Here is a 17,431-nt window from a genome sequence, read left to right as displayed (position 1 = left end):
TGTTGGTATCCGGTACAGCTGTCGTACTTTTTCAACCTAAATCCGTCGTTAGATCGCTGCTTGCGATATGAGAATATTATAACAATAATATTAATAATATTATAAATTATGAGAATAACTCCTCTTCATGTGGGCAGGCCCTCTACTTGAAGGCGTGGCACAGTGTATGATGGATGTGACCCGTCAATATAAATATGAAGTCTATGTTATAGGCAAATATTGTATCGGGTTCATAAACAATGGATATTGTATCTTATTGTCATGAGTGGTGATTTACATACCTATAAGACAAGTAGTGGTTAAGTTAATTAATAATCAGCTTGAGCTAATCTTACCGACATCCTCATATTATTGCAGATCCCCGGGTGCGGGGGTGGCCGTTGCTGGACAACTATTCGCCGACCCTTGCCGTCACTTTGGTGTACCTTGTAGTGGTGTGGACAGGGCCCAAGTACATGAAAGGCAGGAAAGCGTACTCCTGTAAAGGCGTCCTGGTACTCTACAATGCGGGCTTGACGCTCCTGTCACTCTGCATGTTCTGCCAGGTATGTGCATACAGCAAAAGCTGCACTTTAAACTGTTGAGGAGCAATGAGGGAATTATGTTATGTATCTAGTCAAACTCCAGTGTGTCTCTTAACGTTGATTTTTTTTTCCAAATTCTAATCCATTCTGAGTCAATCACACTATCTAATGGCAGTGAGCTGTCAGGCAACTGAACCCAGAAAGTCCCGCAAAGATCCCAGACTTGAAAAGGTGGATGATTGAATTGAACTTTGAATTGTAGTTAGCAATCTCATAAAATCCACAAGACACACCCGAGAATCACTTGATCTCTTGTGAGTCATCTTTCACCACTCAAGTTGTTTTCAGAACTACACTACTGGCCAAAAGTATTAGCACCCCTGCAATTCTGTGAGATAATGCTCAATTTCTCCCAGAAAATGATTGCAATTACTAAATGCTTTGGTAGTCATATCTTCATTCATTTTGCTTGCTATGAAGAATTTACACAAAACTCCAAAAATGGGTTGGACAGAAGTATCGGCACCCTCAGCCTAATACTTGGTAGCACAACCTTTGGACACAATAACTGCTAACAACCGCTTCCGGTATCCATCAATAAGTTTCTTACAATGTTCTGCTGGAATTTTAGACCATTCTTCTTTGGCCAACTCCTCCAGGTCTCTAAGATTTGAAGGGTGCCTTCTCCAAACTGCCATTTACAGATCACAGGTGTTCTATGGGATTCAGGTCTGGACTCACTGCTGGCCACCTTAGTCTCCAGTGCTTTCTCGCAAACCATTTTCTACTGCTTTTTGAAGTGTGTTTTTGGGTCATTGTCCTGCTGGAAGACCCATGACCTCTGAGGGAGACCCAGCTTTCTCACACTGGGCCCTACATTATGCTGCAAAATTTGTTGGTAGTCTTGAGACTTCATAATGCCATCGACACGGTCAAGCAGTCCAGTGCCAGAGGTAGCAAAGCAACCCCAAAAGATCAGGGAACCTCTTCCATGTTTGACTGTGGGGACCATGTGCTTTTCTTTGAAGGCCTAATTTTTCCCCCCTGTAAACTCTTATGTTGATGCCTTTTCCCAAAAAGCTCTACTTTTATCTCATCTGACCAGAGAACATTATTCCAAAACGTTTTCTTTCCGAGGTTTCCCAGGTAAGTTTTGGCAAACTCCAGGCTGGCTTTTTTATGTCTCTGGGTCAGAACTCAGAAGTAGAGTTTTCCTGGGTATCCTACCATAGAATCCCTTTTCATTCAGACGCCGATGGATAGTACGGCTTGACACTGTTGTACCCTCGGACTGCAGGACTGCTTAGTGGAGGTTCTTTATCAACCATCCGCACAATATTTCATAGATAATATTTCCATTTTTCTTTTCTGTCCACATCTAGGGAGGATAGCTACAGTGCCATGGGCTTTACACTTACTGACGGCACTGCGGATGGTAGACACAGGAACATTCAGGCCTTTGGAGATGGACTTCTAGGCTTGAGATTGCCCATGCTTCTTCACAATTTTGCCTCTCAAGTCCTCAGACAGTTCTTTGGTCTTCTTTCTTTTCTCCATGCTCAATGTGGTACACAAAAGGACACAGGACCGAGGTTGAGTCAACTTTAATCCATTTTAACTGGCTGCAAGTGGGATTTAGTCATTGCCACCACCTGTTATGTGCCACAGGTAAGTAACAGGGGCTGTTAATTACACAAATTAGAAAAGCATCACATGATTTTTCAAAGGGTGCCAATACTTTTGTCCGGCCCATTTCTGGAGTTTTGTGTAAAATGATAATGATTTTTTCCCCCCATTCTCTTTTGTGTTTTTTTCATTGCAAGCAAAATAAATGAAGATATTACTACCAAAGCATTTGTAATTGCAATCATTTTCTGGGAGCAATTGAGCATTATCTGACAGAATTGCAGGGGTGCCAATACTTTTGGCCAGCAGTGTTTGGTGAATGTTTCCTCCTCTTGCGTATTGCGTGAGGTCATGTCATCCGATTGGAATCAAAGTCCGCAGCGCTTTGATCGTAATGAAAAATGATTCACTGAGATCATTTATAAAGTGTACTTCCATCAGTCAACCCAGTTATGTAAACACATAAATATATTTACAAATGGCCGACTGTGAAGCTTTTGCCCTTCTGCGCAGGCCGTTGATCGTTATTGATTTGGTGACTTGGTATTAAATTACACATTTCCATCTACTTTCAGCTGTGCTGGGTTCATTTGTCCTCCACAGGAAGCCTCTTTCAAATGAGGAACCAAATGATTCGGAGGCTCTGTTTCATGTATTCAGTGCTTGTGTTTAATGTTTGCTAATATCTTTTTTTAGTCCTAACAATACAAAGCTTTTGTCATTCGTCTTTGTCCTCAGCTTGTTTGTGCTCTTTGGAGCGGCAGCTATGACTTCTACTGCCAGAACCTCCACAGTGCACCAGAAGTGGATAAGAAGGTGTGCATAATCAAATGAAACCCTTTTTAATCTTGCCACCGTGGAGCTGATACATTCTTATTTAGCAGTCAAATTGAGCGACTTTGGTGTGTTTCTCATCAGGTCATGAAGGTCCTGTGGTGGTATTACTTGTCCAAGTTCATTGAGTTCATGGACACTTTTTTCTTCATTCTGCGAAAGAACAACCACCAGATCACATTTCTTCACATCTACCATCACACCACCATGCTTAACATCTGGTGGTTTGTCGTGAACTGGCTCCCATGCGGTCAATGTGAGTGACGGGAATCGCATTGACAATAGACCCTACTCACCTACATCAGAAAATGACGTGTCGTTGTATCCGGCCGCCATATTGTCCGTATTTTTTAGACTTATTCTCATTGTTTTCAATTAGTCGTGCAAATTATAGAGCAATTCATGGAAGCCCCGGTGTTATCTGACGCTGTAAACTCATTGGATGCGTTGCATAAAAGGCGTTATGTGGAAAAGCTTCAGTTTATCCATTCGCCAGATCCATATTTGATGCCTAAATCGATGTTTTTCGACCCGCTGTCTTCGCCGTCTTTGCCTGACCCTGATATTTACAACTATCTTGTCCACACAAAATCAGCCTATTCTCATGAAAGTTTCAAAAACTTTAAGAGCTTGGAGGCTTATAAATACTTCGTTGCTGGTTGGGTGAAACAGGTCCTCGTACACGAAAATTCGGCAGGAATCTATCTTGTGCTCGGGAAGGTAAAATTTTCAATTCAAAATCTTTTGTTCTTGCTAACATCCACTGTCAAGTCTAATGTATTTCATGTCATTTGTCAATGGAGCTAGGGCTTTTAATGTTTATATGGTTTAGCGATAGCACTCTCACTACATACATATATAATATGTAATAAATATGAAGTGCGATAGCACTACTCCAGATTGTCCCTAGTTGAATTTATTTTTTGGCTTTTGACCTCAATAGTGAAACTGTAAATTAATTGTATGACAACTGTCTTATTATCCCCTTATAATTATATATTTTCAGGTAGTTCATTCACAACGTCTGAGTGTATCTTGTTGGCGATTAGCCTAGCAATGATCTTAATTGTGGTTGTCAGCCCAAAACCCTCTAAATATATATTAAATGCATCTTACCAGATATAAAATGACTACTACATAATCTGTGGTAGTCGTTTGGAGCCCAGTTTTCTCGTCGAATTGCAGCAGTCAATCTCGCTCTCACTCGGAATACGGTAAAACTTCAAGTCTCTCCGTCTATCTTCTCTGTTTTTGCAACCGACCGTCACACACGACTTCATCATTTTGATTATTAATGTTAACGAGCAGAAAAACACGCCATAATAGGAGGAATTTACGAAGCGCTAATGCATTAACATGACGAGTATACGGACAACATGGCGCGGGGGCGTGGCTGTGACGTCACGTGAGTAGGGTCTATAATAGACACGTGGAAACTGCTGCTACAGAGTGGCATTTGGCTCTTTTCATTTTAAATAATACAGATGCAAAATACTAAAACACCAACGTTTCTGGGTAAATGTACTAGACCTGAGAGAACAAAGATAAAAGAATGATTGAAATATTTAATAAAAATGCCAAATAGAGCTAGGGTAAACAGTGAGATGTCAGATAAGACAAAGTGAATAATGATGATTTCATGTCTTGTAGCGACTTTCGGCCCATGCCTCAACAGTTTTGTCCACGTGGTCATGTACTCATACTACGGCCTGTCAACCATACCCGCTATGCGGCCGTACCTCTGGTGGAAGAAGTACATCACGCAGCTACAGTTGGTAATCTCGCTTCAACTACACTTTATTTTGTTCACTGCAAAAACATACCTCCTTAAACCCAGTGTTGCTTTTAGCAGCCTTCTTAATTTTCATCTTAGTCTTTTTAACCAGAATACTTCTTCGTTTAAGTCATATTTTATTTTATTACAAAATGTTTTCGTCTTCGTCTAGTTTAAGTTGATGAAATCTCATACAAATTTCGTCTAGTTTTAGTCGACAGTTACTCAAAATGTTTTCGTCTGTAGAATTCTCAGGTTTAGTCCAAGTATAGATAAAGGTTTCCAACAATTTCAAATGAACATAGACAGACGAGTACATATTGTTGCGTTTCCAAGGACAATGACAACTTCATGATTATAATATACACTCATACATAGGAAAAGCACTACAGTATTTTCAGTTAAACCTACCTAGGAGCTACAAACAGTACAGTAGTATGAAAAAGTATCTGAACCTTTTGGAATTTCTCACATTTCTGCATAAAATCACCATCAAATGTGACCTGATATTTGTCAAAATCACACAGATGTAAAAACTGTGTCTGCTTTAACTAAAACCACCCAGACATTTATATTTCATATTTCAATGAGGATAGCATGTAAATAATGAGGGGGGGGGGGGGGGGGGGTAAGTAAGTGAACCCTCTGCCTAAGGAGACTGAAAGAGCAATTGAATCCAATTTTTACTGAACAATTAAAGACAGTTGTGTGCCCAATCACTGATGAGTGGTTTAAAGCTGTCCTGCCCACTATAAAACACACACCTGGTAAGAATTATCTTGATGAGAAGCATTGTCTGATGAGCATCATGGCTCAGTCAAAAGAGCTGTCTAAAGACCTGCGATCAAGGATTGTTGATTTGTATAATGCTGGGAAAGGATACAAAACCATCTCTAAAAGTCTGGATGTTCATCAATTGACAGAGAAGTTGTCTACGAATGGAGAGAGTTTGGCACTGTTGCTTCTCTCCCAAGACACCAAGAGTTCAGTGCAGAATACTAAGAGAGGTAAAAAAAAAGAACCCTTAGAGTGTCTGCTAGAGACCTACAGAAATCACTGACACAGTCCAGTATCTCTGTGCACACATCAACTAAATATAAAACTATGGCCAAGAAGGGTTTTCATGGGAGGACTCCACGGAGGAAGCCACTGCTGTCTAAAAGAACATTGTTGCTCACTTAAAAGACACTTGGACAGTCCACAAAAGTTTTGGCAAAATATTTTGTGGACTGATGAAACCAAAGTTGAATTGTTTGGGAGTAACACACAACGTCATGTCTGGAGGAAAAAATGTAACAGCTCACCAACATCAACACCTCATCCCCACTGTTAAGCATGGTGGAGGGCACATCATGATTTTGGGCTGTTTTGCTGCCTCTGGGCCTGGAGAACTTGCAATCATTAATGGAAGAATGAATTCAAAAGTTTATCCGGATGTTTTACAGGAACAGACAGTTGAAGCTAAAAAGAGGATGGATGCTGCAACAAGACAATGATTCAAAATACAGAAGTAAATCAGCTTCAGAATGGTTTCAGAAGAAAGAAAACAAAACACAGGTTCTGTAGTGGCCAAGTCAAAGTCCAGACTTGAACCCCATTAAGATGCTGTGGCACAGTGTTGTTAATAACGGCGTTACAATATAACGGCGTTACTAACGGCGTCATTTTTTTCAGTAGTGGGTAATCTAATTAATTACTTTTCTCATCTTGGCAACGCCGTTACCGTTACTGAGGACGGAAAGGCATGCGTTACTATGCGTTATTATATTGGTCGAAAAGTCTGAGGGAGACGGACTCACCGAGACGACAGAGCAGAGCAGGAGTGGGGAGGAGGCAAGAAAGTTGTGACGCCGAGCAAACGCGATGCTAGGTAGCTCCAATAATACATGTTGTAGCCGATAGCCTACAAACTACGCCCGCATGTTATGGTAGATATGGTAGACATGGTAGATATCACATAGACTGTATATAGATATAACTAGATGCAAAATGACAGACACGGCACTAGATGCGTTAGTAAACAGCCGCCATCTTAAAGCAGTAGACTTTTTAGGACGGCTCTGTTGTAGAGAACCTTCATCCCGAACCTGAGCAACTTTTTATCTAAAATACTTCTAAATCGCCAAATCTTGAATTGAATCTATCTTTAAATGATGAAACAGTTTTAAAAGTTTCATATGTCGAAAGTAGAGAGAAGGGAACTAATGCAATAATGGGAGCAATTTTAACAACTTCTAACAGTTGATTCAGGGTAAAGGGTAAACTAGGGTAAAGAATTGGGCTCGGGCTAATTGTACCAAAAACCTTCACAAAAAACTTCACATAGTGTGGCCAATGTTTTTATTTTGTTTTTTGTTTTTTTTGTTTTGTTTTGTTTTTTGAGGGGGAAAATAAAGTAATTATCACCAATTACTTTGCCAAGTAACTAATTACTCTTACATTCAGGTAATTGAGTTACTAACGCAATTACTTTTTGGGAAAAGTAATTTGTAACTATAATTACTTTTTTTCAGTAAGATTAACAACACTGCTGTGGCATGACCTAAAGACAGCGATTTATGCCAGACATCCCAGGCATCTGACTGAACTACAGCAGTTTTGTAGCGAAGAATGGGCCAAGATTAGTCCTGACCAATGTGCCAGACTGACCGACAGCTACAGGAAACGTCTGGTTGAAGTTATTGCTGCCAAAGGGGGGGGGGGGCATTTTTGCATAGTCCCCATTAAAATATGAAAACCTATAAATGTTTGGATGGTTTTAGTTAAAGCAGACACTTTTTTGCATCTGTGTGATTTTGACAAAGATCAGATCACATTTGATGGTGATTTTATGCAGAAATGTGAAAAATTCCAAAATGTTAAGATGCTTTTTCATACCACTGTAACTGAAAGTGGCAGTGAATTTAACTCTGTTAATACACACAGAACCCCTTGGGATTAAGAGCATTTTATTGATACAACAGACTCCAGCTCTGTTCTTAACTAAAGCGATAATGAAAGACGAAAATGCATATTGTGTATATGGAGTGAATAGCGTAATATGAACATTGGTATATTTTGTAGATTATGCTATGTTGTTTTTTGTCAATTTTTTTAATCCGGTGAAATTTATACTGGGGCACTGCAGCTCAATACTGGGGCATGTGCCCCAGTGAAATACTGTATGTCTGGTGACGCCCATGTATACCATTGTCCCACGCAATTGTGATTGAGTCTTTCATTGTGTAAGTGCAGTGGTATTACTGACGTCACAAAATGGCTGCGCCCGTGAGTGATGCTGTTTATTTATTTATTTATTTTTGTTTTGAAGTTGCAACAGTATGTTCCCCGAGGTTTTAGAAATTCACAATTTGAATTCTTTGATACATTGAGCAACTCTCTTTCATATGAAAGTCATATTTACTTGGTGCTGTGTGTCTCTAGTGCGCCTTTGTGGAGACTATGTTTATCACCTTTTATCCTTGCAACTACAAAGCATGTGCACCCATTAAAGATATTTTAGGCTCTGATCGATATTGTCTTTCTCGTCACCTTCTAACTGCGGTGTGTGTGTATATGTACATGTGTGTGTCATGTTTCCACCTTGCAGATCCAGTTCCTATTAACCATATTGCAGACAATGTGTGCAATCATGTGGCCGTGTGGTTTGCCCTTAGGATGGCTGTACTTCCAAATCACTTACATTCTCACTCTCATTGTCTTCTTCACCAACTTCTACATCCAGGTCAGTTTTTGTTCAAAAGTCATAAAAATGATATAAACCCAAAACCTTCACTTTAACAGGCATGAAAATCTCTCACCTTTCGGCGAAATTCGCCGTTTTGAAGTCAAAAAGGGCGACCTACGTGAATTGCGTAGATCCGAGGAGAAATTCTTTTTGGGAGGGGGGGGTCGGGAGGTTTTATTTAATTATTATTATTATTATCATCATGTGATTAACTTAGTACGTACACTGAGCACTTAAGAAATCCAGTCAGCAAATCCTTCTAGATGCTTCACTGACGAGAACCAATCATCGGCCCAAACTGCGTTCCATTATTCCAATCGCGCGCACTCTTTACGTGTACATGGAGTGCTTGGAGAGCCTTTGGTTGCATTGCAAATCCAGAGCGGGGCAGACCAAAGCGCAGCATACACACTTACCTGTATTTGCCAGCAGATTGAATTTGGTGAGTAATGCTTTCAATCGTTTTCATATTTTGCGATATAATAAAGTTACTGCTATTCGTTGCAGCTTGCGTTGAACACTGCCAGAGCTAGCCAAATCTCCCGTGAAAAAATAGCTCCCGTTAAATTGGCGTCAAGCTCGTGTATTTAGCGGTAATATTAACGAAGAAACGCACTGTTGAGTCAAATTAAGCGGCATGCTCTCAGATGGAGTGGGGCGCCTCGCATCGCTCCCGTCGTCCGCCAGAGACACGTTATTTTCGGCTGGGACTTGAGCTGACGGCCGGTGTCGGCACAACACCGGCCCGACGAGTGGTGGGAATGACTCTGGCTTCTTAAAGCTTTTCAGAAATACAGGGATCCCTCGTTTTTCGCGGTTAATGGGGACCAGAACCCGCCGCAATAAGTGAAAACCGCGAAGTAGCCCCCCCCCCCCCCCCATTTTTTGTGCGTGTTCAATGTATTTATTCAGATTTTACATTGGAAAAAAGATACATATATATATGACATGTTTTTTCACTTTTTTCACCAAAGTATCATATATAAATGGGTTTCAAGCACTTCAAAATGTAAGAAGATAAGTTTTAAACATGTTACTGCCCCACCGAATTATTTTTTAAACAAGAATAAAGTTGTAAGAAAATGCTTGGCTTTATTAAATGCTTCATAGTGAGTCTACTCAAACCCTCTCAGGCTTTGTTAAACGGTGATTGACACATTTGCAAAGTTTTTCTTTTTATATATATATTTTTGATTGAAGCAACTTATTTGATTGAATAATAAAGACACAAATGTCCTAGCCAAAATGTGGCCCAAACGCAAAACAACATTACTTCAATGGAAAAATTTGTTTCAGTCAAGAAAAATAGTTTTCAAATGCTTTTTTTGGTCTCAAATTTATTTTTGCAATCAAAAACAATTTTTTTTGTTGAAGTGACTTTTTGGGGATTAAAAGTATATCCTGTATTTTGATTGAAGCAACTTTGTTTTTGATAGAAGTAACTTTGTTTTTTGATTGAATAACAAAAACACAAATCTACCTCCATCGTTATTGAGAGAGAAAGAAATTAAGAAAGCTTTAAAACTAAAAGCCACCGGGGAGGCTGTTTTTTATTTTATTTTTTTAAATATTTATATTTCATTACATAGACATGCCTCGTAGGGAAATGAGATTGAGGGATAAAAAAAGGAGTTGGATGAGGCTGCTAAAGGCAGTGGATACCTCATCAGCTGGGTGAATAGCAGACCTGGTAAGAACAAGTTTGCAAGGATAGTCGGGTATTAAATACAATTATAAACACAATTACAATGTTATTTTTCTATAAGATTTTATGTCATTGCTTTATTAATTATTAGGTGCTAGAGTTGTTAAGTATGGATAATAATGAAATAATAGTTTTGAGAAAACTGTGCTGTTGGTGGCTCAGTGACCATCTGATGTGGTTTGTTCTCAGATGAACAAGTTGAGGAAGGAAGTTTTGATGCAGAGGTTGAAGGAAGAAAAGAGGCAGACTGACTGAGTCACAGCCAGAAAGTGTTGATGGCAGTTTTGATTTCTATTCACTGTTGCCCCCTCCCAATTAAAGTATGTCACAGTGGCAGCCAATTATTATCTAAAGCTGGTTAAAATTGAAGTTATGTTGTTTTAAGGTGTATTAAATACTTGTTCATGTGCCCCTTTTGATCTACAAGCACCCGCCCCTCCACCGGTCTCTGCACGGCCCTGCTGAAACACAGTATGGGTCGACAGAGCTCAATATTTTGTTGGGGTGTACAGTGTACTGGAACATATTTCCTCCACACCCTTCTCACCTTTTTAACCCCTGACCCATTTTCATGCCTGCTTTAAGAACTAAACCTATAAAGGGATCTCTCGCTACTTCACATCCTCAGTTCATTGCAGATTTTTTTTCAATAAAAAATAAAAGCAGTATTTTATAGAGCTGTCGTAATCCGATACGTAGTCTCTCACTCTCGCTCCTGCCGCTTTTCTTGGTCAGACGTTGCACTGGAGTTGCTTAATAAATTTAACGACGATTGACAGACGTTAAAGTTTGATCTTGCCAGAGACACTTGGAAGCCGAAACGTCTAAGCGCCACATGCGTCAATCATTGTTTAACTTGTTAAACAGTTGCTGTGGCAACTTATTGTAAGGGAGCAGCTTGATTGGATTTGAGTGGACTCACTCAATGAAGCATTTAATTAAGACAAATATTTTTCTACTTTATTCTTGTTTAAAAATAATTCGTTGGGACAGTAACATGTTTTAAGTGATCCTCTAACTTAAATACATGTAGGCTCTAATAAACCACAATTGTTCTCTTGTACTAAAATATGTTGTTAGAAACACGTAAAAAGTTAAATCAATGGCAATATTTTATAATATTTAGTCAATATTTTGACCGTTAGTTGGCGCCATGGTTTGCGGGCTCGCAGTGATGACATAATTGTTGTTGTGTTCAACAATTGCTTATTGCTGCCTAAACTCGCGAAGTAAAATGCCACGATGTGCTGCTTTTGGATGCAATTTCCAGTCAAATGGAAATAAGGGGAGTGAAGTGAGTGGTCAAGGTGGAACTATTATTTTTAGTGAATAAATGTGCATAAGTGGAAGCTCCCCCTTTTTGGTCCCTGTATGCACGTATCCTACCCACCACGCGTTACAACTGGCGCCCGAACATTTTTCCTGGATACTTAGTCAAGTAAGGGATCCGTCTATTTTCTGGATCCAACGGTCCCACCGCGTCTGCAATATTGGTTTCGGATCTGTCCATTTTTTTGATTCGTCGGTCCCACAGCGGCTTTTCAGATCAGTCTATTTTGTGGAATCGACGGCCTAATCGCGGCTGCGACAATGCCATGGGATCGGTCTAATTCCTGGATCTTTCAGTGAGTAAAAAACGCGGATTTGGATTACTATTGCTATCTTTTTTGTTGACTATTCTTCGTGGGAGTTTTCCCCAAATCAAACTAAATAATTAAAGCACTATGGCACGCTACAGTGACGACAGTGACTCTGACGTGGACCTTACAACAATGTTGGAGTTGGTGAACGCGTGTTTGCGTACTGTTGAGCTCCCAAGTGAAGAGTGGCCATGGTGGAAATGTTATTTTTTGTGAATAAATGTGCACAAGTGGAAGCTTCTCCCCTTTTTGGTACTTTTATACACGTATCCTAGCTACCACGCATTACAATGTACAAGACATGGATGACACAAGGTGTGCTCTTTGGCCTGTACTGTATGTAAAGCACATGACAGCTCTGGATGCTAACGATCTACATAATTATATTGGGATAAGTTTGAAAACGCAATATGCTTACCTTGAATATCTGCTAATAAAACCGGACAGCATACACTCTCGCTCCCAACCGGACTTCCCAAAAGGACTTTCTCGCATCACCAGTTTTGCCCAACTTTTGTCTTATCAGGTATTTGCTGCACGCATTTTTCCCTGAAGCTCGTCTTGTGAACGACAGACAGTGCTGTCCTGCTCTTCACTTTTCAGATCTGGTTCAAATAGGAACGGTACAACTGACGACATGTTGGGAAAGCTAACGAGTATCACGCTGGAATTTCGGCAACAGGACCGGTGACGTCACGCACTGCAACGTAACAAAAATGGCGACCTAAAATTAAAAATAAAAATAATTTTACAAACATTATTAAAACAAAAACATTTAGAGGGGTTTTAATATCAAATTATTTTAACTCATACTAACATTTATCTTTTAAGAATTACTTGTCTTAAAAATATATATATATATATATATATATATATATATATATATATATATATATATGTGTATATATATATATATATATATATATATATATATATATATATATATATATGTATAAATAAATAAAGGGTTTTTTTTAGGGCTGTCAAACGATTACAATTTTTAATCGAGTTAATTACAGCTTAAAAATTAATTAATCGTAATTAATCGCAATTAATCGCATTTTAAACCATCTATAAAATATGCCATATTTTTCTGTAAATTATATATATATTCTGTAAAATAAATTGTTGGAATGGAAAGATAAGACACAAGATGGATATATACATTCAACATACAGTACGGTACATAAAGACTGTAGTGGGCATTTCACTCTACTGTAATTTAAATCTGTATGCTGTCCTCACCCCGAAGCGTCTACTTTTTCCAAAGCTAGACAGCTAGTGAACGACGCCTTAATAATCAGACTTCTTCCTTTTTCATCTGATTTATTAATAAAATGGCCTCAAACCATTGTCCTCTTTAGACCGTCGTAAAACTACAAAAAAAAAAAGTACACAAGCATTGCAATAGCAACAACGTTAGCTTAGCACGCTATACAGGTTCACTAAACATAAACAAAAAGCGTCTCATACAAAAAATATAACATTTCGCTTACTAACATAATATGTACATTCTTTACAACAACCATACTTACGGACAAATCTTGTCCAAGGATCATATAAGCACAACATTACAACGTAGGCGTCAGCCCGAGACGTCGTGCAGCCAAATTGAACTGGCAAGAAAACAATAAACCATGTCGCAAAGCGACCACAAGAGTTCGCTGTTGGACAGCACAAAAAGCCTTGCTGTAAAACTTACCAAAAGGCAGAATACTGTCTGAGCGGGACATGTGCGTTAATTGCGTCAAATATTTTAACGTGATTAATTTTAAAAATTAATTACCGCGCGTTAACTCGATAATTTTGACAGCCCTATTTTTTTTTTTAAACACTGGAACTACCGGGTTTTTTGGGCTATAAAGAAATACCAGAAAGGCGTCAAATGACCCTGATACCAAACTGACTACTGGGCTATGGCAAACATAGACCACTCAAACAAGCAATCAAGCAGCCCCCCCCCCTTTACACACTCCTCTGTAGTCGCTTCCTAGGTGTGAAGGGGGGTTTCACTCTGGATAGCTGCAATTAGCATCTTGAATATTTGCAAATACAGGGCTTCCTTGGCTTTCTCAAACAATAGACCACTCCTTGGTGGGTCTTGCAAAAGAATTGGCTTACTCTTATGTGGGCGCAAAGGCGGCGCAGAAGGAAACATTGCTTCAGCAAGAACCTAAAACACCTACTGGCCAAAAGTATTGGCACCCCTGCTATTCTGGCAGATAATGCTTAATTTCTCCCAGAAACGGATTGCAATTACAAATGCTTTGGTAGTAATATCTTCATTTATTTTCTTGCAATGAAAAACACAAAAGAGAATGAAAAAAAAAAATCATGATCATTTTACACAAATTAAAAAATGGGCCGGACAAAACTATTGGCATCCTCGGCCTAATACTTGGTAGCACAACCTTTAGACAAAATAACTGCGAACAACCTTTTCCTGTATCCATCAATGAGTTTCTTACAATGCTCTGCTGGAATTTTAGACCATTCTTTTTTGGCCAATTGCTCCAGGTCTCTGAAATTTGAAGGGTGCCTTCTCCAAATTGCCATTTTCAGATCTCTCCACAGGTGCTCTATGGGATTCAGGTCTGGACTGATTGCTGGCCACTTTAAAAGTCTCCAGTGCTTTCTCTCAAACCATTTTCTAGTACTTTTTGAAGTGCGTTTTGGGTCATTGTCCTGCTGGAAGACACATGACCTCCTGACGGAGAACCAGTTTTCTCACATTGGGCCCTACATTATGCTGCAAAATTTGTTGGTAGTCTTCAGAGTTCATAATGCCTTTGCACACTGTCAAGCAGTCCAGTGCTAGAGGCTGCAAAAACAACCCCAAAACATCAGGGAACCTCTGCCTTGTTTGACTGTGGGGACAATATTCTCTTCTTTGAAGGCCTCATTTTCCCCCCTGTAAACTACACAGATGCCTTTTCCTCAAAAGCTCTACTTTTGTCTCATCTGACCAGAAAACATTCTTCCAAAGCATTTTTGGCTTTCTCAGATAAGTTTTGGCAAACTCCAGCCTGGCTTTTTATGTTTCTGGGTCAGAAGTGGGGTCTTCCTGGGTATCCTACCATAGAGTCCCTTTTCATTCAGACGCTAATGGATAGTAATGGTTGACACTGTTGTACCCTTGGACTGCAGGACAGCTTGAACTTGTTTGGATGTTAGTTGAGGTTCTTTATCCACCATCCGCACAATCTTTCGTTGAAATCTCTCGACAATTTTTCTTTTCAGTCTACATCTAGGGAGGTTAACCACAGTGCCATGGGCTTTACACTTATTGATGACACTGCGCACGGTAGACACAGGAACGTTCAGGTCTTTGGAGATGGACTTGTAGCATTGAGATTGCCTATGCGTCGTCACAATTTTGCTTCTCAAGTCCTCAGACAGTTGTTTGGTCTTTCTTTTCTCCATGCTCAATGTGGTACACACAAGGACACATGATGGAGGTTGAGTCAACTTTAATCCATTTTAACTGGCTGCAAGTGTGATTTAGTTATTGCCACCACCTGTTATGTGCCACATGTAAGTAACAGGTGCACAAAATTAGAGAAGCATCACATGATTTTTCAAAGAGTGCCAATGAAGATATTACCACCAAAGCATTTGTAATTGCAATCGTTTTCTGGGAGAAATTGTGCATTATCTGACAGAATTGCAGGGGTGCTAATACTTTTGGCCAGCAGTGTACATGCTCAATTACTTTGCTAAATAATAAACTAAGGTATTTTTGTCTCTAGAACTACACATATCTATCCATAACAAACATCTAAATATATATACACAAAATGATTAGAGTAAAAGACTTTCAATAAAGAAACATTCTAGATGGCAGGACTTTTTTTCCAAGATGGAAATGCTGTTTCCATGGTGCCTTGAACTACATGAAAAGATACTACACTGCAAAAAAAAAATAAAGGGAACACTAGCGTAACACATTGTAGATCTGAATGAATGAAATATATCTATTAAATACTTTGTGGTTTCCATAGTTGAGGTTGCTGACAACATAGTCACCCAAAAACTATCCATGAAAATCAAATGTATCAACCCATGGAGGGCCGGATTTGGAGTTATACTCAAAACGAAAGTGGAAAAACACATTACAGACTGATCCAACTTTCATGTAATGCCCTTTAAACAAGTCAAAATGAGGCTCAGTAGTGTGTGGCCTCTGCGTGCCTATCACTGAGCTTCTGAGGAGCAACCTGGCGCCCTGTAGGAGATTCCAGAAGACAGGTGGTTACTCCATCAGAGCTAGACAGGGCCATAGAATGTCCTTAAACCCTCAGCAGGATCGGTATTCGCTCCTTTGTTCAAGGAGGAATAGGATGAACACTGCCAGAGCCCTACAAAATGATCTCCAGCAGACCACTGGTGTGAATTTTTCTGACCAAACAATCAGAAACGGGCTCCATGAGGATGGTCTGAGGGCCTGACATCCTGGAGAGAGCCCTATGCTCACTGCCCAATCACTGTAGAGCTCGATTGGCATTTTCCATAGACAACCAGAATTAGCAACTATGCCACTAGTCTTTGTGCTCTTCGCCAATGAAAGCAGGTTCAATCAGACCACATGTGACAGACGTGAAAGGGTCCAGAGATGCTGTGGAGAACGTTATGCTGCCTGCAAAATCATTCACACTGACCAGTGTTATAGTGGGTCAGTGATGATCAGGGGAGGCATTTCCCTGGAAGACCTCTATGTGTTAAATCATGGCACTCTGACTGCTATTAGGTATCAAGATGAAATCCTTGGACCCATTGTCATAAGCTACACCTGTGCAGTGGCACCTGGATTCTTCCTGGCCCTGGTGGTGGTTGGAGTATGCAAGCAGTTCCTGCAGGAAGAAGGAATTGATCAAATTGATTGACTGGCCCCCTTGTTCGCCTGATCTAAATTCAATGGAACACCTCTGGGACATTACAGTATATGAAAGTCTAATGTTAATCAGTACATTACAGAAAATAATGAACTTGATCACAATATGCTATTTTTTTTTTTTTTGAGAAGGACCAGTATGTTGGCATCCAATTCTATGCGGTCTCATTGCTAATCCTGAGACCGAGGTTTTCGACTTCAGTGTCTAATTTCACCTAGTCATGCGTGAGTCCCATCTAACATGTTATAGTCTCGCAGACGAGTAGAGATGCTGCGTGAGTGCCGCCTTAGGGCCATGGCCCTTCCCCAGCCAATCCGGGGGGGGTGAACCAGCGCAGCCCCCCCCATCCCTCCTCCCGCAGCCCAGCAAAGGGACCATCGTCACCCCCCAGGGAACCAGAATGGTCTCCCAAGCCACCCGCACCCCATCAACCGGCCTTAAGGGATGGTACAAGGGGATGCACCACCACGCAGCCCCCCAACCAGCACGGCACATCGCGGGACCCCCAACGGCCCACCAAGTCCAGGGCAGGGCAGGACCCCCGCCGGACCAGCCAACGACCTGCCTCGGAGCACAGGGCGGATACCCAGGTAGAGAAGAGAGGGGAAGGCGGAAGCAGGAGAACGCCGAGAAGCCGCCATGGGGTGGAACGAGAACGGAGCCCGGACCCACTCCCCACCCACACCCCTGCAGCCTAGGTAGGGAGGAG

General features: G+C 40.5%; 1 protein-coding gene across 2 annotated transcripts in view; it reads left to right on the top strand.

The window, feature by feature from the left end:
- elovl5 (ELOVL fatty acid elongase 5) overlaps nucleotides 1-17,431 on the top strand; it is a 35,202-nt gene that overhangs the window by 12,436 nt on the left and 5,335 nt on the right. The window contains exons 3-7 of one of the 2 annotated variants that reach the window (XM_057847672.1): nucleotides 358-545; nucleotides 2,889-2,966; nucleotides 3,069-3,240; nucleotides 4,635-4,759; nucleotides 8,348-8,482. In XM_057847672.1, the coding sequence (XP_057703655.1) occupies nucleotides 358-545; nucleotides 2,889-2,966; nucleotides 3,069-3,240; nucleotides 4,635-4,759; nucleotides 8,348-8,482 (698 nt within the window). Of the gene's footprint in view, nucleotides 1-357; nucleotides 546-2,888; nucleotides 2,967-3,068; nucleotides 3,241-4,634; nucleotides 4,760-7,271; nucleotides 7,466-8,347; nucleotides 8,483-17,431 lie in introns of those variants that run through there. The other variant, XM_057847673.1, reaches the window with a different exon arrangement.

Source organism: Corythoichthys intestinalis, chromosome 10 (assembly GCF_030265065.1).
Source record: "Corythoichthys intestinalis isolate RoL2023-P3 chromosome 10, ASM3026506v1, whole genome shotgun sequence".
Lineage (NCBI taxonomy): Eukaryota > Metazoa > Chordata > Actinopteri > Syngnathiformes > Syngnathidae > Corythoichthys > Corythoichthys intestinalis.
Note: the sequence above shows the minus strand (reverse complement) of the source record. Positions and strands in the feature narration are given on the sequence as shown.